The 27534-nt window shown below is 44.2% G+C and overlaps 1 protein-coding gene across 5 annotated transcripts in view; it reads right to left on the bottom strand.

Moving 5' to 3' along the window:
- Positions 1-27534, bottom strand: part of LOC137438373 (fibronectin type III domain-containing protein 3B) — a 320604-nt gene that overhangs the window by 50086 nt on the left and 242984 nt on the right. For all 5 annotated transcript variants that reach the window (XM_078767595.1, XM_078767592.1, XM_078767593.1 and 2 more), the window contains 6 exons: positions 22615-22698; positions 18074-18212; positions 17476-17541; positions 9082-9200; positions 8849-8954; positions 8296-8489 (listed from right to left, as the gene is read on the bottom strand). In XM_078767595.1, the coding sequence (XP_078623721.1) occupies positions 8296-8489; positions 8849-8954; positions 9082-9200; positions 17476-17541; positions 18074-18212; positions 22615-22698 (708 nt within the window). The remainder of the gene's footprint in view (positions 1-8295; positions 8490-8848; positions 8955-9081; positions 9201-17475; positions 17542-18073; positions 18213-22614; positions 22699-27534) is intronic.

Raw genomic sequence — 27534 nt, 5'->3', positions numbered from 1 at the left:
TGGTTTCTTGCAAGAGTAAGATATCAATGTGGTTCTTCAAAACAAGCTCCTTAAACTTCAGCTTTTCATAAGTACGAGCATCCTCCATTTATGTTTAAAGTGGCTATAGAAAAAGCCATAGCGTGGAATTTGGGGAAAGGTATCAGTTAATTTGGTCAGGTTATGCCTGTAGCTGCTTCCTTGCTTTCAGAACCCATTTCCTGAGACGAAACATTTGTGGTTCAGTAATATCAAACTGATTACTGAACTGAATACCAAACTGAAGGAGCAGTCGCTTTGCGGAGGTGATAAAATTGTGCAGATCAGGAAAGGAATCCTGAATTTGAACATGCCTCTTACAGAAAGCGAGATGTAGAAACTTTAGGATCTGCTGGGGGGGGGGGGGGGGGGGAGGATGGCACAGTCGGACCACCCTCCGGTTCCTGGGATAAGCCTGGATCATTCCAGACCCAGGTGCTACCACCAGAGGCAAGCGACGAGGCGCCATCAGAATCATCGTCCGATTGGTGATCTACATTAATACCGTGCTCCCCGGTGGAGCAGGCATTTCCAATTCTGCAGGGAGGGGAAAAGCTATTTCCGAAGCAGAACATACACGCTCCGCTTCTATCATGTCTGGGGTTGTCCGTGGCGCAGACGTCTCAGACACTTCACCCTCGGGGAGAGGGACCAACATGGGTTCATTACTGACATCCATAGTTATAGTATCGGCAACCATGAATACCTCTTGGGGCACGACACTACCTCCTTGTACCTCTTGGGGCACGACACTACCTCCTTGTTCATGCTCTTGTTCGTCTTGCTTGTGAACAGGAGCGTTATTATGATCCTCCGGAGCTAACACGGCAAATCTGTTTTCCGTTATCACGGCAGCAAACGGGACAGCTGCATCTAAATGGGAACCATTTAATTTGCCCGACGGTGCCAGTTTTTTCAAAACGCACATCGTTACATCGTGACCGTTGACGTTGGGGCGCTTGTTTCTCTGAGATTGAACGGTGATAAAACCCTCGTCATTCGCTTGAGGTCCCTTTACTTCTGCACTCGCACCGCAGGGCTGATTATGGGAGGTGTCTGTACATTCCACCGCTCTAGATGTGCCGCTAGTGCTTGGCTTTGGCTCCATGTGTTGAGATTCCCGGTTTGGCTCCACACGTTGAATTTACCGCCGGGAATGTTTGGTTTCGGACAAGCGTTCTTTAAATGTCCGTGCTCAACACAAATAAAGCACGTCATTGCCTCAGTAGCAATATACATTTGGTAGCTGCGATCCTAGTGCTTTAAAGTCACAGCAGCACTAAGCGATTGCGCATTATTCTTCAAAACAATATAACAGTGACGCCGGAAAGACATGATGTGGAAAGACAAATAAAGTAAATTTAAAAAATCAAAAACAAAAGCAAACCTGCCACAAGCAAAACTAGCAAGTGGAGGAAAAGGAAAAATAATAATATGGAGGAAGTATTTAGCCAAGAAAAGGCTAAACATAGAAGCATGCCAAATGGAAAAGCAGGCCCAAACCAGGAGGTCCTTGAACAGGCCTGCAAATCACCTACCATGCGCGCTCTCTTTCTCTCTCTTCCCTCAACAAAGAAAGGAAACATGGGGAAAACTTCACAAACACGGACAAGGACACAAAGGGGGTGAAATGGGGATAGGAAAAACACCAACACAACACAGGACTCAGAGCTCCACACACACAGCGGCCATGATGCCACACCCACGCATGACGATCAGCAGGGGGAGGGGGAGAGAGAGAGGGAGAGAGAGAAAGAGAGAGAGAGAGAGAGAGAGAGAGAGAGAGACACTTTGACTTTTGTATCTTTTTATTATAAAAATAGAAAAGAAAAACCCCCAAATAGGGGCACATTCTCATTTCAGTGAGAAAAGCAGAAAACGAAAGGTTAATACAGTGGATTATATGCAAAACATTTCACAAAACAATAAAAGTTTCTCGAGGACTTTACAAATAACTTCTTTTATGCACCATTTGGCTTCAAACTGTGGCAGTCTTCCTGTTACTGAGAAGAAAGCAAAGTCCAATTTTACACGGCTTATCACAAGATTCTTAAACAAGAACAAAGCATTTTCATCATTAGCTCCAAGACTTTTACACTGCATACTTTCCTTTTTCTTGATTTGTACACTGCCATTTTTGCCTGAGCAAGCAGGAAATTAGCTGACACATCATTCAAATTTTTGTGTGAAATGTCCAAGCCATAAATGAAAACACAAGTGTTGAAAACCAAACCAATTCTTACAAAACAATTCTGAAGAAAAATAAATAAAGGAGCCAACCATTGACATTCAACATAGATATGGAAAATATTTTCAGACTTCTTACAAAAAGGACATTCATCTGCCAGGAGATTTGAAAAGTGGTGTAACAAGTGGTTATAAGGAAGGATCCAGTGTACAAGTCTCCATTGGAGGTTGCCATGTCGTGGTGGTACAGGAGGACGATAGAAACCTTTCCAATTAGGAAAATACGGGGGGAACAAGGTAAGAGGTCTCTCCATCGAACCCTCCGCTGGGTCATTTGCCCTTGTAAAATAAATCTTACACAACCCAAATAAAAGTCTTTTTGTTTAGGAAACCCATTGAAGCCTATGTTAAAAGGGGTACAAGGAGGAGAGTTAGCAAGATAAAACTTGCAAATGAGTTCAGGAAAGGTAGAAAGAGAAGCACCTTCTTCATTGTTTGCTTGGCCTCGCTCCCAATTAGGTGCAAGCTGTGCATCGGTGCGAAGCACACTACATAACATGCATGCCACAATTCTGGAGGATTGCACGCCAACCAGGCTTGCCAGTGCATCAGCTCCAATCAAACTGCCATTTGGGCTTAAAAGATCGGCGACCGATTTTACGTTCTTCACGACAAAGCGTTGAATGAGACACCTATCAGCAGGCATATCATGGAAATGGGAATCGTAAAACAAAGGGTCTACCAGGAACATTTGCTTTGTGTACAAATGCGTGGCTCTTGTTGTCGTTAGGGCTCGCAATGCGTTTAGTACACTCTGATAGAAACTAGAAAGGGGAGACATATCAAGATGTGATAGATCCATCAAGAATAGAGCGTGGTCATAGCCTAGTTTCCCCGCCTGCTGCAAAAGGTGACGAGCAACGTTAACCCATGGTGGAGAGGGGTGCATGTACAGCATGCGCAGAACAACCGAAAGTCGAAAGGCCATTAACCGGCTCTTTATGTCAACCAGGCCATGGCCTCCATCGGTCAGTGGCAAACTGAGGACCTCGGGTCACAACCAGTGCTTTCCATCCCAGAAGAAGGACACAAAGCACTTCTGGAGCTGTTGAAGCAACATTACCGGAGGGTGCAGCACAAAGAACCTGTGCCATAGGGTAGAGGCCACCAAACTGTTGATCACCTAGACCCTTCCACGATAAGACAGTTGTATGATCAGACCTTTCCATTTTTGCAGTTTTCCCTCAACAAAATCCGACAGACCAGCCCAATTATTTGCTACTGTGGCATCATTACCCAAGAACACTCCAAGGTATTCCACGCCATCGTTGGCCCATGCAAGAGGAGCAGGAAGTTTTGGTGCCAAGTGACACGCCGGACCAAGCCAAAAGGCGCTCGTTTTGTTCCAATTCACTTTGGCTGAAGAAGCCTTTTCAAACACGGATAGACAATAACGGACAACGTTAATGTCATTGAGGTTCTACACAAAGACACACACATCATCGGCATATGCGAGCACCTTGATGGGCCGTTCAAGATGAGAAACCCCAACCCCGGTTAGTGAATGAATGAATGAATGAATGAATGAATGAATGAATGAATGAATGATCGTTTTAAGGCCATTTTCCCTGCTGGAGCAGGGGTTAGCCTTGCGGGCCCCATGACAATCATGGTTCCCTGTTTGAGGCAATGTTTTTATGGCCGGATGCCCTTCCTGACGCCAACCCTTGGTCACGCTCTTACGATGCGCAGGGATACGGTGTACACACCGTGATCATTCATCCCAGCAAGCTGGTACTCAATGAAACGGTTAGTCTAGCATGAAAATAAACCAGTAAGGGTTCAATGGAGAGAGCATAGAGCAACCCAGAGAGAGGGCAACCTTGTCGAATTCCCCTGTTAACAGGCATGGGTGTAACAAGTTCAATGTTTATTTAAGCACACTAGAAATATTATTGTACAGCATTTTAATATAAGAAATGAAGGTCAAACCAAGTCCAAACCGTTCAAGCACTATAAAGAGGTACCAATGGTCAACGCAATTGAAGCCTTCTCCTGATCAAAGAGAGGTCACAAATCTGTGGGGTTTTCTTTGCACAGTTCGATCATGTCTCTTACAAGGAAGATGTTGTCATAGATGGAGCGTTTTGGTACACAATATCATTGGTCTTCTTTCATCAATGAGGAGAAATGAGGAGTAAGTCGCGATGCCAGGGCTTTTGAGAATAACTTATAGTCTGTGCATAACAAAGAGTTTGGGCACCAGTTTTTAATATAGAGCAAGTCTCCTTTCTTTGGGATGAGGGTGAGAATAGCCCGTCAGCAACTCTGAGGGAGCTCTCCAAGCTGGCAGCTTGCGTTCAAGGTGTTGAGGAGTTCAGGACCCAATAAATGCCAAAATTTTTATAAAATTCAGTTGTAAGTCCATCCGATCCAGGCACTTTCCCAACAGCAAGGTTGTGCAGAGTGGCGTCAAGTTCATCCAAGGTAATGGGCCCCTCCAGGTGGGAATGTCCACCTTCACACAACACTGGCAGGCCTACGGAGATAGAGGCGACACTGACAGGATTTATTTGCTCCATCGAATATATTTTAGAGAAATATTCCGTTGCGAAAAGTTTGATCACTGATTGGTTGAAAGTTATGGATGAGTCTGCCAAACGCAGTTGAGAGAGCTGTTTGTTCGGAAGGCGTTTCTCTAAAAAAGAAAAATACGTAGTTGGTATGTCTGCCTCATTCAGGTGCTGCACCCTCATCCGAACTAAGGCACCATGTGCATTCCTCTCAGTTATTTCTTTCAAGAAAGACTGTTTCTCGGTTAAGACTCTTGGCACATTATTATTTTGTCCTGTGACCCTCTGGAGATGTAAAATCTCCGATTGCAATAATTTTTTCGCTTCATAATCAGCCCTTTTTGAGAAGCTCTGATATTGTTGGCAGAAACCTTTGATTTGTGCCTTTACTAAATCCCACCACACCAGTGGGTTAACAGAACAGCTTAACTTCCGTTCCAAGAGATCTATCCAGAAAAATTCAAAAGCCTGAATAAAATTGAAGTCTTCTATTAAACTATTGTTGAATTTCCAGTGAGAACTCCCTGGACATGGTTTAGAGAGTTGAACGAATGCTCGAGCTAGGGAGTGATCGGAGAAACCGGAAGGCACGATATTAGATTTGCAAACTCAATGTAATAGGTGAGAATTTACATAAATGCGATCAACCCTCGGAAGTGAGATGTGGTTGTTTGAACAACGACACCATGTGTAGGGTTGTTCAGAAGGGTGCTACAAGCGCCAGACATCATGGAGATTATATTTCGCACTGATGTTTGTAAAAAGTTTTGCGGTACATGGTTGGGGTTCCGGCCCGTTTCGGTCACATGAGGCATTAACAGTACAGTTAAAGTCACCACCAATAATTAGACAAGTCTACAAATCCAGCGTTTGGAGGAACTTTCTCAGTTCAGCGAAAAAAAAGATCCGCTCACCATTTTTGCTTGGAGAGTACACATTAAGTATAGTAAACTTGACCTGATTGATATAGAAGGTCACAGAAGCAAGATGGCCATCAATAATATCTGTAAATTGAAGCGAGGATGGTTGGAAATGTTTCCCTAAGACGAACATGATTCCTGCCTTAGACGAGGAGCAGTTACTAAAGAAACACTCCTTATCCATAATGAGTCGCCACTGGGCCTGAACAGATCTGATGGCATGGGTCTCCTGCAACAAAGCTATGTCGAGACTGTTAGCGTCTATCAGCTGCTTGATCTGGATCTGGCGGAGTGAACTTCCACCACCATTGACATTTACTGTTCCAATCTTGAAACTCACCATGAGGAAAATAAAAGCATCAAAAAGATACATCATCAAAAAAAAGGGAGCTGTTAAGAGCCTTTTTCGCCTTGGCGATCAATTTTTTAAAGCGGTGACAATGCGTCTGACAAAAGTTTAATGAGTCGGGCTTGCGTACAATAGCCTGAGCACACTCAAGGCAGGACGGTAAATCTGGAAAGTATTCCATTAGGTTTAAATTGCGTTTCCTGTATGTATTTTGCAAGAAAAGTCTTATTTGTTCAGGGGAAGTAGGACCTTGACTGGTAAGCTTCTCCACTGCCTCCACCTGGCTGTTTGTTTCCTCCAGGTCAGATTCGTCAGAGTCAGTTTTCATTTCCAAGTCACACAAGCTTGTATAGTCCTGCATATCGATACTGTCATCAATATCGACACACGGATCTGCACTAGGTATAACATCTGTGTGCTCTCCCACCGTGGGAACATTGATTTGTGGAATAACAGCGACAATCTGCAGATTTGGTGAAACAGAACCAGCATCAGCAGATGCAGCAATGTTGCTTCCCTCGACTGCAACAGTGTTATCCACCTCCGACGGTGTGGCGGTATCTAGCACAATGGGAGTCCCTTGTAAAACATTGATTTCTGTGATTCCAGCTTCACCAGGCGATGGACTGGGAGCAGTAACTGGGACAGTTTCGCAATTTTCTGCTGACAAGTATTCAGCGTCATCATGTTCAGGATTAACATTATCCAAAGTGACAGCAAAAAAAAAAATCCAAACCCAAGCTTTCATCCCAACTGACTCTCTACTGAATGAATGAATGAATGAATGAATGATCGTTTTAAGGCCATTTTCCCCACTAGAGCAGGGGTTAGCCTTCTACTGGCAATGCTATATATCATCAGGAATTCCGAGTGCTTTACTCCAATAAGAAAATAGGCAATTATACTCTCTCCAAGATGGTAGGCCAAAGTCTCCAGCCTACTTGGACATTATATATATATATATATATATATATATATATATATATATATATATATATACATATATACAGAAAAAACTCACAGGAAGTCGAGTCGAGCTGGAGGGCTCAGATGTCGAGGAGAATATTATTTCATGAAGTACATCAAGATGAAGTGAAAGTAAACTACGCTGACCCAAATAAAAGAATATATAATTAAAGTAAATAAGATTCTCAATACTTTAATTCATGAACACAAATTCCTTCCTTGTGTGTGTGAATCACTCAAACAAGCAAGCGGGGCGCCAAATTCTGAAGTTCTATCACTCAAGCTTTTGGGTCTCACTATCTGCCATGATCTTTCTTGGGAAAACCACATTTCCAAGCTGGCCTCCAAAGCCAGTCGCTGACTGGGCATCCTCCGCCATGCAAAGTCCTTTCTGGGCACACCTGAGCTCCTCACCACATACAAGGCTTTCATCCGCAGCTCAATGGAATACTGTTCCCCCCTCTGGGCCGGTGCTCCTGCCTCACACCTAGCTCGGCTTCACGCGGTTGAAACCAAAGCTTTCAGAATCATTGTATCTCCCATGATGAAGCCGATTCTGAAGGCCTTTCACTCACTCACCGCAGGCAGGTTGGTGGTCTTTCTGTCTTCTACCGACTCCTCTCCGGCCTTGCTCCCCCTGTTCTGTCTGTGCTCTGTCCCCCAAATATTCCTGCAGGTTGCACAATATCTGCCAGCAACCCTCTTCTGGTGAAACTGCCAAAATCAAGACTCTCTGCTCACAAGACTCTCTCTCTGCTCTTTCATTCGCCTTTTCTCCAGCCTCTGGAACAAATTCCAACACTCTCTTCAATCCCTCTCCTCCCTCCAGGTCTTTAAAACAGCTGTTCACCACCATCTCTTATCTTCCCCCATCCAAAACCTTGATCTTTTATACCCCCGTTAAAACATCTCAAATCCGCCTCTTTAAATCCCCAACTTTTTTCCTGAAATTCCTAGAAGTGTTCATTTGCTTTATACCGTGTACCCCTTCCTCCTCCCCCAGCCCTCCCCCTTCCACAGATCTACCGAAGTCCCTGTTCTCTTCTGTTGTTGTACTTTTGAGCTTCCCTCTCTCCCCCTCTTGTCTCCCGCTCCCTTCATTGCACGTTTTATGTGTCTGTGCATGTTTTCATGTTCAATGTGCTAGCTCTTACATGAGCCTCGATTCTGTATCGAAAAAAAAATAATTGACACGGAAAATAATTGTGAACATAAAGGTTTCTTTGCCAAGGCTATCAGATGTCATTCCAAAAATATGTATTTTGTTTACCAAGGCACTCACCCCGGAAAAGTTTGCTGCATGTACGCAAAACGTGTATGCACGACCAGGAAGAAGGCAGCCAACAGTGCAGATCGTTTCAGGCCCTCTGTATACTTCACACGCTTCTTTCTCTTCAATGGGTTCACTACAACCTCCTTTGCTCATGTGCAGCATGTACTCCAAAATGGGTGCTCCACCGCTGTTCTCGGGAGCATCTAGAAAAAGTGGGCGAATGCAAACAGACAGGAAGCATCGAAGGACGACTTTTAAACGCAACTCCACGACTTTAAAAGTGCCACGTAAAGTTCCGCAACTCGGGACACATTTAGCTTAAGGCCTTAGGTTCCTTAAGACCTTTCACGAATGGTGACTAAAGTAGTGCAAAGCAAAAACGGTTCACATTTTATGGGCTTTTTAAGATTTCCCACATTGAACTACCATTAGCTCTAGGTAGAAGTGACAAAAACGGAGAAACGACTTTGCTTTAGAAGTGACAAAGTGCTTGCGAAGTGAGAAGCTCTAGGTAGAAGTGACAAAAACGGAGAAACGACTTTGCTTGAGGTGAAAGGAATACCCCATTCTAGCTCGAGTTGGTCGGGCTGCGCGGGAGCTCGCAGACAAGGTGGGGTACATTCGCTGGGCGGTACCGCGGGTATTTCTACGTTCAGCACCTCTGAGCTCTACGGAGTTTCCGGGGTGGGAAAAGGGGGCATGATGAATGACAAATTAAAATGCACTTCAAAAGGCAACAGTTGTTATAGGGGGTGTGTGTCAAGGATTGAAGGAATAACGGCAGAAATACTCTACCTGACTGAAGCCCGTGGTGGTATGGCAAAGAATGCGAAGTTGGTAGTGAGATCCAGGCTTGAGATGATCGCACAGGTATTCACGAGCAGAGCCGCTGTATACGACTTCCCAACGTGCACCTGCACACCAAAGCATTTAACAAACAAGGCTGTCAAACCTATTCAGATGTATAAAGCAGAGATAAATAAATATGAAAACTAGAACGGCACTCAGTAGAGAGCATACCTCCACCAGGTGAACAGTTTACGTTTTGTATGCCAGAATTTAACAGAAAATCACAATACAGAATCACATTTAATCAAAATCATCCATCCACAACTTCTTGAGATATCCTGCTATATATTGTATTTGGTCCAATCTCTCAATGGTGAAGAATCACTTTTAAAATTCTACCAGCCAGATCCGGATCCGGATCTTCACCAACATTGAATCGATTCTTCCTCGTCACACACACAACCTGTCCACCAAGTTTCGTCCCAATCCGTCCATAACTTTTTGAGGTATCCTGCTATGTGTTGGTTTTAGCCCTATATCCCAATGGTGAAGAATCACTTAAAAAATTAAAAAATTACCATATGAATGAATGACTGATCCTTTTAAGGGCCATTTTCCCCGCTGGAGCGGGGGTTAGCCTTGCGGGCCCCATGACAATCATGGTTCCCTGTTTGAGGCAATGTTTTTATGGCCGGATGCCCTTCCTGACACCAACCCTTGGTCGCCCCTTACGATGCGCAGGGATACGGTGTACCTATTCTAAATCGGGGTACACACCGTGATCATTCATCCCAGCAAGCTGGTACTCTATTTGCCGACCTCGAAAGGATGACAGGCTGAGTCAACCCCCCTGGTGATAATTCAGCGATCGACCGGGATTCGAACCCAGGATCCTAGGATCCTAAGCCGGCACCCTAACCGCTAAGCCAACACCAGGCCAGCCAATCCAATCCAGCCACCAAGCCAGCCAATAATTACCATATCCGAATCCATATTCAGATCTTCACCAAAATGGAATCGATTCTTCCTTGTGAAACACACAACCGGTCCACAAAGTTTCATACAGGTCTCGCGAGATCTCGGAGACGGTGGGAGGGATTTTCGAAGCTCCACACGGTCTCCACGTTTTTCGAAGTTAAGTCTGTTCACAATTGTATTTTGTCGAAACTGTATTTATCGTTCGGTGTGTGAAGTTATTGTGTGCAACTTTGGTTGTTTCTCGGTGTTTATCTTTCATAAATTGATCGTCTGTTTGCCGTGTCGCGAGCAAGGCCTTTGCCGCGTCGCGAACGATTTGAAATCGAAGTTAAGTGATTGTTCCCATTTGTATTTTCGTTAAAACTGTATTTATTTATGGTGTTGTACGTATATTGTGTCCCGACGAAGATTTTTCGGTGCAAATCTTTCATACCTGTATTGAAAATCGTGTTAATTCGTGTCGTGTCTTGAGGCCTTGTACAGTGTGCACTGTACAACCTTGAGGCTTTGTTTTTCTCTCAGCGGTCCGTCGTTTGTGATCCAATAACTTTCGTTCTCTGTATTCCCAGTCTTTTCACCCATAGCCTACTTCCTTGTGTAGATCTCAACTCAAAAAAAAAAAAAAAAAAAAAAAAAAAAAAAAACATTTCCTTCTCTGTTCTCATTCGTTTATTCATTCTTATTCGTTCGTTCGTTCTTCGACCACGTGTTTCTCCCCCATTTCCCCAGATAGTTTTCACTCATTAACCTTCAATGTTTACACTTTCCCCTCAAGTTATGTATTCCGTCATATTTTATAACACCTTTTTCTTCTTCTTCTTTAAAAGGCTGCTTTCGACTTGCTCACCAAATCAATTCATCCCAAAAAAAATATCCATCTCCTATAGTGCCTTTTTTCTACATTCCCTAAACTCTCCTGCACTCCATCCTCCATCCAGCGTCCTTAAACGTATTTTTAACTCGAAGGTCACAAGAAACTCATTTTGCAATAAATGTTCGTTTCCCATAAATCGTACACTTTCAAAAATCCAATCTCACCCCTCCCCTCCAAATCTTCCCCATAACCCCTCCCCTCCAAATCTTCCCCATCACCCCTCCCCTCCAAATCTTCCCCATCACCCATCCCTTTCAAATCTCCCCCCTTGCCCCCTCCCTCCTAAACTACCCCCTCACCCCTCCCCGCCAAGACGCCCCCTCGCCCCTCCCCTCCTAGACTCCTGCCTCACCCCTCCCCTCCAAATCTCCCCCATATCCCATCCCTTTCAAATCCCTCCCCTTGTCCCTTCCATCCCAAACTCCCCCTTCACCCCTCCCCTTCAAACCTCCCCACCCTCATTGCTTCTCAATTTCCCCCCTCTCACTCCCCCTCCTCAAAGCGTCCTCCCCGCTTCTTCCCCCTTCAAACTCTCACCTCCATCTCCCCCAACCTTCTGCCTCGCTCTTCCCCCTCCTCAAATAACACCTCATTGTGGCTCACCCAATCACCATCAAACCTTTTGTCCGCCCCATCCTTCCCTTTCTCCGAGCTATTCTGAAATCTCTGACACACCTTCAACAGCTCTCCCTACCTCTTCCACCTCTTACCCTACCCCTCCTCCCCCCTGTTCTGTATCTGATGCTCCCCCTTCCTCTTCATTAACGGTATGGACCTCAAACATCCGGGGCCTTCGTTCAAACTTAACTGATCTCTCCATACAGGTTGCTTCTGTCAAACCAGACGTGATCTGCTTAACAGAAACTTTCCTCCTTTATGATGTCTCTGATTCCATAGTATCTCTCCCGGGCTACTCCCTCCTCCGGTATGATAGACCTGAGCCTCGTCCTGGAGGCGGGGTTGCTATCTTTATCAAAAACTCTCTTCCTCACTCGCCCTGCACTGCACTCTCTCCACCTCACCCCCAGGAATACCTCTGGCTACGGCTTCCCCTTCGCTCCCCCACCTCTTGTTCATATGTGTGTTGTACCGTCCACCAAACAGTGATGACTCCATCTACATCTCGCTGTCTGATGATATGGACCAACTTCTATCTACTCATCCCAACTCTCTCTTCCTCATATGTGGTGATTTCAACTGTCATCATGCCAGTTGGCTGGGTGTGGGTACCTCTCTCACCAGCCATGGCTCCTCAGCAAAGGACTTCTGCGACTCACTGGGACTGACACAATCTGTCAATTTCCCGACCCGGATCTCAGTCAACGGAACATCTTCTCATCTGGACTTGGTTATGACTAACTTCCCTGAAAATGTCTGCTGCTCTTCTTCTGCTCCGATCGGATCATCTGATCATGTCCTTGTTAAAGTGGACATCTCTCTGACCATCCTCAGGGAGCCTGCTCAGCGTCGACGAGTCTGGCATTTCACTCAGGCCAACTGGCACGGTCTTCAAGCAGCCATCAATCATCTGGACTGGTCTCCCATCTCTACCACCTCTGACATCAACTCATCCTGGGAATTCTTCCAAAGTAAATTGCTCTCTCTCATGCACAGATTTATCCCATCTCGTCTTCAGTTGTCATACCCTTCCTCCCGTCCATGGTACACGGAATCTTGTGGTGAGGCTGTTGCCCAGAAACAACTTGCCTTCGTCTCCTGGAAAGCAAATCCAACGGAAGGAAATCTCATTTCCTTTCACAAAGCCCGAAACAAGTGTGTGTCCACCCTCAGGAGAGCCAGGAAACAATATCTCTCCGTTCTCAAGACCGAACTCTCTTATCTGTCTCCCTCTTCCAAATCCTGGTGGCGTCTGGTCAAATCCGTTTCTGGTGTTTGTTCCCCCTCCATCCCCTCTCTTACCTCAAACGGCTACACAGCTGACTCCGCACGTGAAAAAGCTGAATGCCTCAACTCTGTGTTTGCCTCTAAATCTTGTGTCCCAAACCCATCCCTCTCTGTACCCACCATACCCAGTCGTACCCTGCTGCTCCTGGACTCTGTGTCCTTTCCTCCTGACAAGGTGGAAAAGTTTCTGTCAACCCTCGACTCTGATTCTGCAACTGGACCCGACGGCATCAGCCCAAGGGTCCTAAAATCCTGCTCTGCTGCTCTATCTCACCCTCTCTCTGTTCTCTTCACCCTCTCTTTTGCTCAAGGTCAACTGCCATCTGCTTGGAAATCAGCCAACATCACCGCTTTGCACAAAAAAGGTGCAAAAACAGATCCTAGCAACTACAGACCAATCAGCCTTCTCCCAATTATCAGCAAAGTCATGGAATCCATCATTGCTTCGGATATGAAATCTTTCCTCTTCTCCAATGGCTTGATCTCTGATCATCAATTTGGTTTCAGACCAGGTCACTCTACTCTGGACATGCTGCTTCTGCTGTCTCAACAATGGATGGAGGTCCTCAATGCCAAACAGGAAATTAGAGCTGTCTCCCTCGACATATCACGTGCCTTCGACACGGTCTGGCACCCCGCTCTGCTCACCAAACTCTCCTCCTTTGGTATCCAAGGAAATCTCCACGCATGGCTGGCGGACTTCCTCTCTAGTCGTCGTCAACGTGTGGCCCTGAATGGGTTTCTCTCATCTCCTCTTCCTGTTCAGGCTGGAGTTCCCCAAGGCAGTGTTCTGGGCCCCGTGCTTTTTCTGGTCTTCATCAATGATCTCTCTGACTCTCTCGAAAATCCTCTCTATCTCTTTGCTGATGACTCCACTCTCTGCCGCTCCATTCCTCTTCCCTCAGATCGGCAGTCTGCTGCCTCCTCACTCTCTGAAGACCTGGACAAAATCACAGACTGGTCAAACAAGTGGAACATGTCTTTCAATCCTGACAAATCTCACACTCTTACTATGTCTCTCCGAAAAGATCGACTGGACAACCCTCCCATCTACTTTCTCAACAATCCTCTCCAAGAAGTTCTGTCGCTCAAGATTTTGGGTCTCACTATCTGCCATGATCTTTCTTGGGAAAACCACATTTCCAAGCTGGCCTCCAAAGCCAGTCGCCGACTGGGCATCCTCCGTCGTGCGAAGTCCTTCCTCGGCACACCTGAGCTCCTCACCACATACAAGGCTTTCATCCGCAGCTCAATGGAATACTGTTCTCCCCTATGGGCCGGTGCTCCTGCCTCACACCTAGCTCGGCTTCACGCTGTTGAAACCAAAGCTTTCAGAATTATTGGAATCTCCCGCGATGAAGCTATCTCTGAGGGCCTTTCACTCACTCACCGCAGGCAGGTAGGTGGTCTTTCTGTCTTCTACCGACTCCTCTCCGGCCTTGCACCCCCAGCTCTCTCTGTGCTCTGTCCCCCAAATATTCCTACAGGTCGCACAAGATCTGCCAGCAACCCTCTGATGGTTAAACTGCCGAAATCTCGGCTCTCTGCTCACCTTCACTCTTTAATTCCTCTTTTCTCCCGCCTCTGGAACAAACTCCCTCACTCCCTTCAATCCCACTCCTCCCTCCAGGTCTTTAAAACAGCTGTTCACCACCATCTCTTATCTTCCCCCATCCAAAACCTTGATCTTTTCTACCCCCGCTAATTCACCCCAGATCCACCTTGTTTGAAATTCCAACTTCTTTCCTGGAAGTCCTGGCAGTGTCCATATGTTTTATACCTCTCCCACCGCCCCCTTCCCATGCCCCCCCCCCCCCCCCCAAAGCCCTCGCCCTCTCTCAGATCTCTCGATGTCTCCATGTCTCTCGGTCCCTGCTCTCAAATGTTGTGTTTGTGTCCTTCCCCCTCTCTCCCCATCTTGTCTACCGCTCCCGATGTTATATGTTTTATGTGTCGGTTTGTCTTTCTGTGTGATTAATGTTCGCTCTTTCACGAGCCTCGATCTTGAATACAAAAAAAAAAAAAAAAAAAAAAAAAAAAAATACAAATCCGTCCATAACTTTGTGAGATATCCTGCTATGTATCGTTTTGGCCCTACAGTCATGGCCAAAAATATTGGCACCCTTGCACTTTTTTCAAATAATGTACCATTTCTTCAAGAAAATTGTTGAAATTAAAAAATCCTTTTGGTATCCACAAATGTATTTCTTTGGTTTGCAGTGAAACAAAACAAAAAAAGCTGAAAAAATTACAAAATCTAAGCTTATTCCACACAGAAATTCTAAAATGGCCCGGACAATATTATTGGCACCTTTTAGAAGTTTAGAAATAATTAGATTTCAACCAGGTGATTCTCCTTCACTTTGAAATTGAACTCACCAGTGGTGAGTTGCAGGTGCCTGCAACATAAAAATCACTCATTCAACCAGTTTGAATGGAGAAAAGTGAGTCATTCTGCTGTTTTGTGTCACTGGGTGTACTGCAATGAGCATGGAGAAAAGAAAGAAAACCAGAGATTTGTCTGAGGAGGTCAGACACAAGATTGTAGCCCAGCATGGACAATCTCAAGGCTACAAGTCCATCTCCAGGGACCTTGATGTTCCTGTGTCTACCGTACGCAAGGCTATCAGGAATTTTAAGGCCCATGACACTGTAGCCAACCTCCCTGGACATGGACGCAAGATAACATTTGATCGAAGATTGCAGCGAAGGATTGTTCAAATGGTGGAGAAAGCACCTTGATCAACTACGAAACAGATTCAAACTGACCTTCAGACACAAGGTACGACAATTTCAACTCGCACCATCCGTCGCCAACTCATTGAAAGGGGGTTTCTTTGGTTGGAGACCCAGGAGGATCCCACTGCTGAGAGAGAGACATAAGAAAGCCTGACTGGAGTTTGCCAAAACACACCTGAACAAGCCAACATCCTTCTGTGGACAGATGAGACCAAATTAGAGCTTTGTGGTAAAGCACATCATCTCTATGTTTACAGGAAACAAGCTGAAGCCTTCAAAGAAAAGAACACCATCCCTACAGTCAAACATGGAAGAGGTTCAGCGGTGGTTTGAGGTTGCTGTGCTGCCTCTGGCACTGGGTACCTTGAATGTGTGCACGGCATCATGAAATCTGGAGATTACCAAGGAATTTTGGAGTGCAATGTTCAACCCAGTGTCAGAAAGCTGGATCTCTGTCGAAGGTCGTGGGTCTTGCAGCAGGACAATGACCCCAAACACACTTCAAAAAGCACCCAAGAATGGTTCAAGACAAAATGCTGCACTGTTCTGAAGTGACCAGCAATGAGTCCAGATCTAAATCGCATTGAACACCTGTGGGGAGATCTGAAAACAGCAGTTGGGAGAAGGTTGCCTTCAAATCTGGGAGAACTGGAGTAGTTTGCACAAGAAGAGTGGGCCAAACTGCCAGTAGAGAGGTGGAGGAAGCTCATTTATGGCTATAGGAAGTGCTTGATTGCAGTTGTTTTGTCCAAAGGCAAAATTAAGTCGAGGGTGTCAATTTTGTCAATGCCATTTCTTTTAATTTTCTGATTTAATAGGATATATTAAGTTCTGAATCAAAAACAAACAAAGAGGTTCTGTAATATTAACAGTGAAATAAAGTATTGTGGAGACCAAATACTTTTCTCAATTTCAACTTATTTTTAGAGAAAATTGTGTGTTATTTGAGAAAAGTGCAAGGGTGCCAATATTTTTGGCCACGTCTATCTCCCAATGGTGAAGAATCACTTAAAGAAATTCTAGTAGCCAGATCCGAATCTGGATCTTCACCATAATCTAATCATTTCGTCCTTGTCACATACACTACATCTCTGCCAAATTTCGTCCGAATCCTTCCACAACTTTTTGAGATATCTTGTTCACAAACATACGGACAAACAGACAGACAGGGTGAAAACATAACCTCCATTCACTTTTGGTGGCGGAGGTAACAATAATGAACTAGAACGGCACTCGGTAGAGCGCATATCTCCGCCAGGCTAAACAGTTTGTTTTGTATCCCACTGAGAGGCCAGATCTGGATTCAGACCTGAATCAAAATCTAATCAGCTTGTTCTTGTCACCTAACCAACTCATTCACCTAGTTTACTCATAGGTCATCCACAACTTTTTTTAAATATCATGTTATGTATCGCTTTTCGCCCGATCGCAATGGTGAAGAATCACTTAAAAATTAAATAATTCTCGGATCCGAATCCATATTCAGATCTTCACCAAAATTGAATCAAATCGTCCTTGTCGCACACACAACCTCTCCACCAAGTTTCGTCCAAATTCGTCCCCGACTTTTTGAGATATCCTGCTATATATGTCGTTTTTGGCTGTGTCTCCCAATGGTGAAAAATCATTTTAAAATTCTACTAGCTGGATCCGGATCTGGATCTTCATCAAAATCTAATGATTTTGTCCGTGTCACATACACTACGTCTCCACCAGGTTTTGTCCAAATCCGTCTGCAACGTTTTGAGATATCTTGTTCACAAACAGACAAACAGACAGGGGTGAAAACATAACCTCCATCCACCTTTGGTGGTGGAGGTAATAATCGAAATTCACATCAATTTTCGAATGCAGAATCATCATGGTGAAAACAAGATTTACATTTTTGATTGTTCTACACTCACCGTTGTGTCCATGCGACATCTCCAGTTGATACTTCAGAATGTCCATACCATAGTCCTTTGGAGGTTCTATAAATAAAGGTGAAAAACAGAAACAACACCTGTCAGCTTAGTTTTGAAGGACCACAAAAATTTGGGTTAGTGCCGTCTGTATATCGAGGACATGTGTTGAGAAACCAGGGGGAGAGAGGCCGGATCGAGACAAACAAATGAAGAAAAGGAAAAGAAGGTTGGATGAAAGGAGAGAGAAATGAGGGGAGAGGATAAGGGAAAGAAGTTTGGAAGAGGAAGAATGGGGTAGGGGAAGGGGAAGGAAAGGAAGGGCATCAATGGAGCTTTCAGTGGGGGCGGAGGTCGATAATTCCACCGTATAGAAAGATTGACAGATGATTCAGAGGGGAAAAGGTGTACAAAGGAAACACGAGCGTGCGCACACCAGTTTACCATATAGAGTTACTTCCTTTATCGTTTCTTCTTATCCTTTTCCTCAACAAAGTTTGATTCATCAGCAACAATGTTGTATTATAACACGTTTTTGCATGATGCTCGCAGAAAACCAATTTGCAATCCCTATTCAGGAACCCCCAAAGCAAGCCTTTACCCCAACAGATGACGGCAGCATGTGGAAGCAGGGGACTGCGAATGGACGGCCGTGGGGGAGCAGGGGGACGGTCGTGGCTGGTCCAGAACGTCGCCAAATCACTCGGGCTGCTGCGGCCATCAGCTGACGAAGCCAAAAGCTACAAATGGCGTAAAAAACGAATACAAATGTATGAGGATGACAATGACGGTAAAACTAAAACTGTCTGCTTCCGGATGAAGAATTCTTAACCCTTAAGGGTGTAGTACTGGTGAAAATTTGAGAAAACTACATAGGTACCTTTGAGAGGCCTTTACACAAAAACAAAGTCAAGTTAATATCTAATTTTCAGTTTTTCTTGAAAGATATAATCTTGGCTTTAACTCAGACCAGTTTCAACGCTTCTTTGTCATATTACATGCATATAATTTGCATAAATTAGACCGTCAATAAAAAACAAGGAAAAACAAAGAACACATTTCTACTTCTATCTTCTATGTCACCTATCATTCTTTTCACACAAAACTTGGTACATGTATTATACATGTGTTACTCTACTACCTGATGAGGATTTTGTGAAATTATGTCAAATGTTCACTAATTAGCTAATTATGCCAATTACCAGATAAAACTTGGTTGTCCTTCAATAAATCCACAATGGCTACTCCTATAAACAAAAGCCTTCATCATTTTAAAGGAAGTGATATTCTGAATATCCTGTCCAAATTTCAGCCCAAAAGAATGACGCATTTCCCAAGTTATAACAAATTTCATGCAAAATATTATATTTCTGGTAAATTGCGTGTAAAGATAACAATAATTAGGGGTACTTCTATGACCTCTAATAGCATGGTTCTTGTTTATAAGACTATAAGGAAACTGTTCAGCTAAAAAAAAATTAAAAAATAAAAAAAATCACCTGTTCACCAGTACTACACCCTTAATCAGGTCAATCCAACGTTCAAATTTTACACTTCATGGGATTGGCCGATATTATAATCCCTACAAAAACATTTTTACCTCCACCACCAAAGGAGGATGGAGGTTATGTTTTCACCTCTGTCTGTTTGTTACTTGCAAAATCGAAGATTTTTCCAAGTATATTGGTCGGTTGCGTTTGTGGTTCTGTCTGTCTCTGTTTGTTACTTGCCGGAATAGATTCCGGCAAGTATGTTGATTGGTTGGTTTGTCTGTCTGTCTGTTTGTTTGGGCGCAGTACTACGTCTACATCGTTGCACACAGCATCGCCATACTTTACACACATATTTCCCTTCCCCTGGAATAGACTGTGCCCAATTTTTAACTCTCTAGGCCCAAGGTCAAGCTCAAGGTCACCCAAAACGTGAAATCAGGGGGGTCAAGTTTTAATTTAAAATATATTTCAAACCACTATAACTCTAAAAGTACAAGAGATATGCATACACTTACTGTTACTGACATATAGGAAGTCACATACGACATTTCATTTGGCACCATGACCTTTGACCTTGAGACACCCTGAAAGGTCAAACTCAAGGTCAAAAATAGTTTTTTTTTACTAATAATTCTGTCAAACATTATCCGATTTCCTTCTAGGCAACACCAAAATGTTCATTATTCAATTCCCGAAAAATAACATGTCGCATAAAATGGTCAAAAATGCTTAGTTTTCATTATTTTTTGGGGTCAAAGGTCAGTGAGCCAGGTTTTCATTGAAAATATATTTCACCACTATAACTCTGAAAGGACAAGAGATATGCATTCACTTACTTAGTTGCCTTCCATTGCTTAGCGTATATACATGTATAGATTTCCCGCCATTTTGACCCAAAATGGCCGATAAAAAAAGTACATTCCGGCAAGTCCTCGGTCTGTGACCGATTTTTCATCTGCCTGTCTGTTTGTTTGTGAACAGGATATCTCAAAAGGTCGTGGATGGATTTGGACGTATTTGGTGGAGAGGATGGGTGTGTGACAAGGAAGAATCGATTCAGTTTTGGTGAAGATCAGAATCCGGATCCGGATACAAGAATTTTTAAAATTCCTAAGTGATTCTTCACCATTGAGTGATAGGAACAAAAACTATATGTCACATGCTATTTCCAAATGTTGTGGATGACTTATGACAAAACTTGGTGGATGAGTTGGGTAAGTCACAAGAACAAGCCGATTAGATTTTGGTTCAGGTCCGGATGCAGATCCGACCTATCAGTGGGATACAAAACATAAACTGTTCAGCCTGGCGGAGGTATGCGCTCTACTGGGTGCCGTTATAGATACTTCTGCAACCAAAGGTGGGCGAAGGTCATGTTGTCACCCATGTCTGTCTGTTTGTCTGTGAACAGAATATCTCAAAAAGTTGTGGATGGATTCAGATGAAATTTGGTAGAGAGGTTTGGTGTGTGACAAGGACAAAATTATTCGATTTTGGTGAAGTTCCGAATCCAGATCCAGATACGAGATCTTTTTTAAATTCCAAGTTATTCTTCACCAATATAAGAGGGAGGGCGCTCTCCACCGAGTGCCGTTCTAAAGTTAGTTAAACATATGTCAATCTTCATGCACAAGCAAGGCCAGATACATCAGTCTTTGCCCAACTTCCTGGTATTTAGTATCTGCTCCAATTGAATACTCTACTCATTTGTACAAAAAACCAAGAAAATTTGGAGTAACACTGTTTTTTGTATACAAGATCGAGGCTCGTGAAAGAGCGAACATTAATCACACAGAAAGACAAACAGACACATAAAACAAATAACATCGGGAGCGGTAGACAAGATGGGGAGAGAGGGGGAAGGACACAAACACAACATTTGAGAGCAGGGACCGAGAGACATGGAGACATCGAGAGAACTGTGGGAGGGAGAGGGCTTTGGGGGGAGGCATGGGAAGGGGGGGGGGGGGGGGGGGGGATGATATGTTAAGTGAAAGAAAAATCCAATATAACCAAATGAAAACTACAAACAAAATTTTCTCTTCGTAAGGTGATAATGGTAATAGTCACAGTACAAATTCGAATGGCACTCAGTAGACCGTATCCCTCCGCCAGACTGAAAAGTGTACGTTTTGTATCCCACTGATAGGTCGGATCCACATCAGGACCTGAACCAAAATCTAATCGGCTTGTTCTTGTCACCTAACCAACTCATCCACCTAGTTTTGTCATAACTCATCCACAACATTTAGAAATATCGTGCCATATATCCCTTTTGTTCTCATCTCTCAATGGTGAAGAATCACTTATAAAACTAGAACGGCACTCAGTGGAGAGAATACCTCTGCCAGGTACACCGTTTACGTTTTGTATCCCAGAGTAGACCAGAAGATCACAATACCGAATCACATTTAATCAAAATCATCCGTCCACAACTTCTTGAGATATCTTGCTAGATATCGTTTTTGGCCCTATCTCCCAATGGTGAAAAATTCTTTAAAACATTCGTCTAGCCGGATCCGGGTCCGGATCTTCACCAAAATTTAATCGATTCTTCCTTGTCACACACACAACCTGTCCACCAAGTTTTGTCCAAATCCATACATAACTTTTTGAGATATCCTGCTATATGTTGGTTTTAGCCCTATCTCTCAATGGTGAAGAATCACGTAAAAATTTTAAATAATTGTCATATCCGAATCCATATTTAGATTTTCACCAAAATCGAATCGATTAGTCCTCGTCACACACACAACATGTTCACAAAGTTTCGTCCAAATGTGTCCACAACCTTTTGAGATACCCTGCTATGTATAGTTTTTGGCCCGATCTCCCAATGGTGAAGAATCACTTTTTAAAATTCTAGTAGCCGGATCCGAATCCGGATCTTCACCAAAATCTAATCATTTTGTCCTTGTCACGTACGCACTGCCATCTGCTCTGCCATCTCTGCCAAATTTCGGCCGAATCCGTCGACAACTTTTTGAGATATCTTGTTCACAAACAAACAGACAAACAGATGGACAGGGGTGAAAACATAACCTCATCCACCTTTGGTGGCGGAGGTAATAGAAATTCTCGCATTCTGATCCTGATCCAAATCTTCACCAAATTCAAATCAATTCATCCTTGCCAGACACACCCAACCTGTCCACCAAGTTTCGTCCGAATCCGTCCATAGCCTTTGGAGATATCCTGCTCACAGACAGACAAACAGACAGACAGACAGAAGTGAACACATAACCTCCATCCACCTTTGGTGACAGAGTTGTAAATAAAGAATGAACTTCCTATAATATAATGGCGAAAGACTTGAACTCGTTGTAGCCAACAGAATTGGGTTAGGACAAACAAGCAGACACACATTGTGATAAAATACAAACAAGCATAAGTAAATAAAAAGTGTTTGTTGTTATTTTCATGAAATTTCTTTCGAAGTGTGTGTGATTTATGTGCGAATAGTGTAATACATAACTGGTGCTGCTTATTGTAGAAGAGCTCAGGCATCGTGTCGTGATTGTCATTGTGAGTGTCCCATTTCACATCAAAAGTGTCTCATGTTAATTAAGTCAAATCAATCATCTTCCTGCCAAGGAGGCACAAACATAATCAGACAAATAATAAACAGAGCAATATCCAAAGCATGTACCCGGAAACGATGCTTGCACCCTTTCCTGATACCACGCACCACACAACTCAGCTCTGGACCGCTGTACCGTGCCTGGAATCCACCCTGTACCCAAGAAGACGAAACCCCAATTAAAAAGGTTATTACAATTGCATGTGTATCTTTATATAATTACATAAATGAACAGGATTGTAAATAATCAATCGACATAAGTGGGAAAATTACATGCCCAGACTGGAAATCGAACCCAGGTGCTCTGCCATCTGAACTATCTAGATTCCAGACCATCTGGACAACCCTGTCCAAGCACGTAATTTTCCATAACAAAGAAATAGAATTGCCACTCTTTCCCCGTCACTGCTTCCAGGGCACTCGCTGCCAACCATAGGAGCACCAACAAGACCAATATATATATATATATAGTCACGTGAAAAAGTAAGTACACCCCATGTAAAGTTTTGACTTTTTCAACATATTTCAGCATACAGCTATTTGATCTTCATTTCAACAATATTGATAGATAAAGGTGATATAATATAACAAATATCATGAAACATTTACATTTTGTAGTCCATTGCATAATTTAAATAAACATAAATGCAAATTTCGCATGTGGAAAAAGTAAGTACACCCTTGGCTCTAATAGGTGGTATTGCCCCCTTTGGCAGAAACAACCTCAACTAGGCGTTTCTTATAACTGTCTACCAGTCTCTGACATCGACTGGGAGAAATGTTTGCCCATTCACTCCTCCATGCAGAATTCTTTCAGCTGTGCGATGTTTGAGGGGTTTCTTGTATGCACAGCTCGTTTCAAATCCCCCACAATATATATATATATATATATATATATATATATATATATATATATATATATATATATATATATATATATATATATATATATATATATCGTTGGGATATATATATATATATATATATATATATATATATATATATATATATATATAATATATATATATATATATATATATATACACACACACACACACACACACACACACATACACCCACACACAAGAAAAATAACATCTCACTGGGTACCTACACTAGTACACTGCAAAACTTTGGGTTATTCCAATAGCATTCATACCTCAGGGTAAAATTCATCAAATTATCAGTGATAACAGTCATATATGATTGTTATTGTAAATTAACAGCCTTTATAAATTAATAGCCTGGTGTTGGGCTAGCGGCTAGGGTGCCAGCTTAGCTGTGTTCGAATCCCAGTCGATCGCTGAATTAACGCCAGGGGGGTTGACTCAGCCTGTCATCCTTCTGAGGTCGGCTAATTGAGTACCAGTTCACTGTTAATTCCCTGCTTGTCGTAAAAGGCGACAAAAAGGGTTGGCGGCAGGAAGGGCATCCGGCCGTAAAACATTGCTTCAAAAAGGGGACCAAAAAACAACAACAACCACGGTCCCCGAAAAAGGCCAACCCCCGCTTTGCGGGAAAAAATAGCCTCTAAATGTGTTTTTTTATTTTATTTTTATCTTTATAAATGCACGTGCAACAAACTTTTTAAAGTAAATAACAAGAACAATGTCATTTTATAACTTCAGTCTATTATATTGTTGCGGTTTTGCGAATAAAGGATAACCCCCCTCGTAGGTAGTTGCACCACAACATGTAGCCTTGCTTTAGTTCAGTTATTTCTTATTAAATGTAAGCTTAGTCTCCTTTCCGGTGTTAGTATGCGTTGAGCAGGCCAGTAAGTGTAGGCCTCGATTGGGCTAGAATGCCATGTGCTATGCCGAGAACAAGTCTGGCAGGCCCGAAGGAGGAGCTGCAGGGGAGTGGCCGGTAAGCGGCGAGCAGCCAATCAGAGCTCAAGGGGAATGGCTAACAACAGCAGACAGAGGAGGGGCTTGGAACATTCGGGTAAGACTCTGGGGCAGGGCTATAGAACCCTGCCCCGGGCCCCCCACCGAGAGTCCCAGTGAGTCGACGAGTGAAGTCAGTCTGAGCGGAGAGTGAGTCAGAGAGTGCCCCCGCACCAGTCAGTCTGAGAGTCCGAGAGAGTCCGAGTCCGAGAGAGTCCGAGAGAGTGAGAGAGAGTCCGAGAGAGTGAGAGTGAGAGTGAGAGTGAGTGAGAGAGAGAGAGAGAGAGAGAGAGAGAGAGAGAACGGGTTACGAGTCTGCCAGTGCCCGTCGTCGACAGTGCCCCAGTGAGACCCAGAAAGAGCTGAGTCAGAGCTGAGAGAGAGGAGTGACCCCACGTGAGTGAAGTCAGTCGGGTGCTTGTTATAGCTCTCTCTCTCTGTGCACGAACTCTCCCTGTGCCCTGCGCTCTGCTGCCTGATAACCGCGCTTGTGAAGACGATCCATCCCGGGGCTACAGACGCACGATCTCCCTGCCTGCGCTCCCAGCACACGTGCCGCGATCATCCGAGGGCCACGCCCGGCGAGCTGTCCGGAGCGAACGGTGCCTGGACGTGTTTGGAGCGCGCACTTTCCCTTCCTTCTTTTCCCTGCATGAGTGAGTGGGCCCTTGTCCGGGGATTAAGTAAGATTGACTAAGTATCTGCTCTGTGTCTCTTCTCTTTATCCTGATCATTGTATAATTGTAAATACACCTGTGTTCTTCCTTCCATTTGACCGTGCATGTCATTTCACCCCATTGGCCGAGCATCGCACGAATAAAATCGCTCAAATCGGCTTCAATAGGAATTAACGGCACGGGTCACGTGACACGTGAACCGCTCGGCCTATCCGATTAGCGTGACCCGTGTGAGGTCCAGTCACCGTTCTCGTGGCGGCGTGTGTATCGAAGGTACGTAGGGACTCGACCAGATACCCTTCCGCACGCTCGCTACGGGAGTGGTGACTCGGCCTCATGGACTCGAAGCTCGAAGGGGGAAAAGGGTTTAACCCCCCTCTGTACGTCGACGGGCTCGAGAGATCCACAACAATATATTTCACCATTCTATATATTTCACCAGTGACATCACACTATGAACTCACGTTGATCTAAATGGCGGTTTACATAGAGAACAGTGTATTTCGAGCTCGGACTCCGATACTGATTCCACCATCATCAGCAACTCTGAAGACTCTCAGTATGTTTAAAATGATTGGTGGGATTTTGAAGAAACTATCGGAGACAAAATTTTTGATGGAAACGCTTGCAGGGGAATTGTAGAGCCGTATAGTTTAGAGCCTTGTGCGAGCGATTCAGACGAAGATGGTGTTAGTGAAGATGGTGTTAGTGAAGGTGGTAGTGTTATGTTCATAGTGAAGATGAAAACACCAGCCACATGTTTACTGCAGATTGGTAGGTTTTGTTTTTCCGTTCAATTGACGGTTTTAATCAGGGATTTTGTATTAATTGATAAATTAGTGACACACTACATGGCCAAAAGTATGTGGACACCCCTTATAATTAATGGATTTGGCTGTTTCAGCCACACCCAATGCTGACAGGTATATATAATCAAGCACACAGCCATGCAATCTCCATAGACAAACATTGGCAGTAGAATGGGTCATGCTGAAGAGCTCAGTGACTTTCAATGTGGCAACGTCATAGGATGCCACCTTTCCAACAAGTCAGTTTGTCAAATTTCTACCCTGCTGGAGCTGCCCCGGTCAACTGTAAGTGCTGTTATTGTGAAGTGGAAACGTCTAGGAGCAACAACAGATCAGCCGCGAAGTGTTAGGCCACACAAGCTCACAGAATGGGACCGCCGAGTGCTGAAGCGCATAGGGCGTAAAAATCGTCTGTCCTCTGTTGCAACACTCACTACCGAGTGCCAAACTGCGTCTGAAAGCAATGTCAGCACAACAAGTTTGTCAGGAGCTTCATGAAATGGGTTTCCATGGCCGAGCAGCCGCACACAAGCCTAAGATCACCATGCGCAATGCCAAGCATCGAATGAAATGGTGTAAAGCTCACCACTATTGGACTCTGGAGCAGTGCAAACAGGTTTTCTGGAGTAATGAATCGCGCTTCACCATCTGGCAGTCCGACGGACAAATCTGGGTTTGAGCATGACAATGCCACCGGGCACAAAGCAAGGTCCATACAGAAATGGTTTGTCAAGATCGGTGTGGAAGAACTTGACTGGCCTGCACAGAGCCCTGACCTCAACCCCATCGAACACCTTTGGGATGAATTGGAACGCCAACTGCGAGCCAGGCCTAATTGCCCAACATAGTGCCGGACCTCACTAATGCTCTTGTGGCTGAATGTAAGCAAATCAACAACAACACAACAACATGCATTTTAAGGCCATTTTCCCTGCTAGAGTGGGGGTTAGCCTTGCAGTCCCCATAACAATCTTCTCCATTTTGCCCTATTTTCTGCATCTCTCCTTGTTAACCCCCTTGCCCGCATTTCTTCTTCCACCATCTTTAGCCAAGTCTTTCTCGGTCTTCCCCGTCTTCTACTTCCTTCTACATTCATTTCCATCACTCTTCTCAACCAGTCACTTTCATCCTTCCTCAACACATGACCAAACCATCTCAACCTGTTCCTCTTCACAGCATCAATCACAGGCTCTATTCCCTTCATCTTTCGCAATTCATCGTTTGTCTTCCCCTCTCTCAACGATACTCTGCACATCCACCGAACCATTCGCATTTCCACCCTTTACAGCCTTCGTTGCTGCTCTACATTCATGACCCATGTCTCGCTCCCATAAATCATAACACTTCTCACACATGCAGCATACACCTTTCCCTTCAGCTTCAACGACACTCCACTCCTCATCAGCACGCCACTCAGTTCCCGAAACTTCTTCCATGCACATCTCACTCTAGCAACCGTTGCCGAGTCTGATCCACCTTCTCCATTCAGCATGTCTCCGAGGTAGCAAATTGTTTTCACACCTTCCAGCTTCACGCCGTCTCCAAGATCCAACTCAACATTTCCTCCATCTGCAGCTCCCTCTGTGCACACCTTACATTTGAATGTAGCTGCCA

Source organism: Myxine glutinosa, chromosome 13 (assembly GCF_964187855.1).
Source record: "Myxine glutinosa chromosome 13, kmMyxGlut1.1, whole genome shotgun sequence".
NCBI lineage: Eukaryota > Metazoa > Chordata > Myxini > Myxiniformes > Myxinidae > Myxine > Myxine glutinosa.
This window is presented reverse-complemented; position numbering and strand designations above follow the sequence as displayed.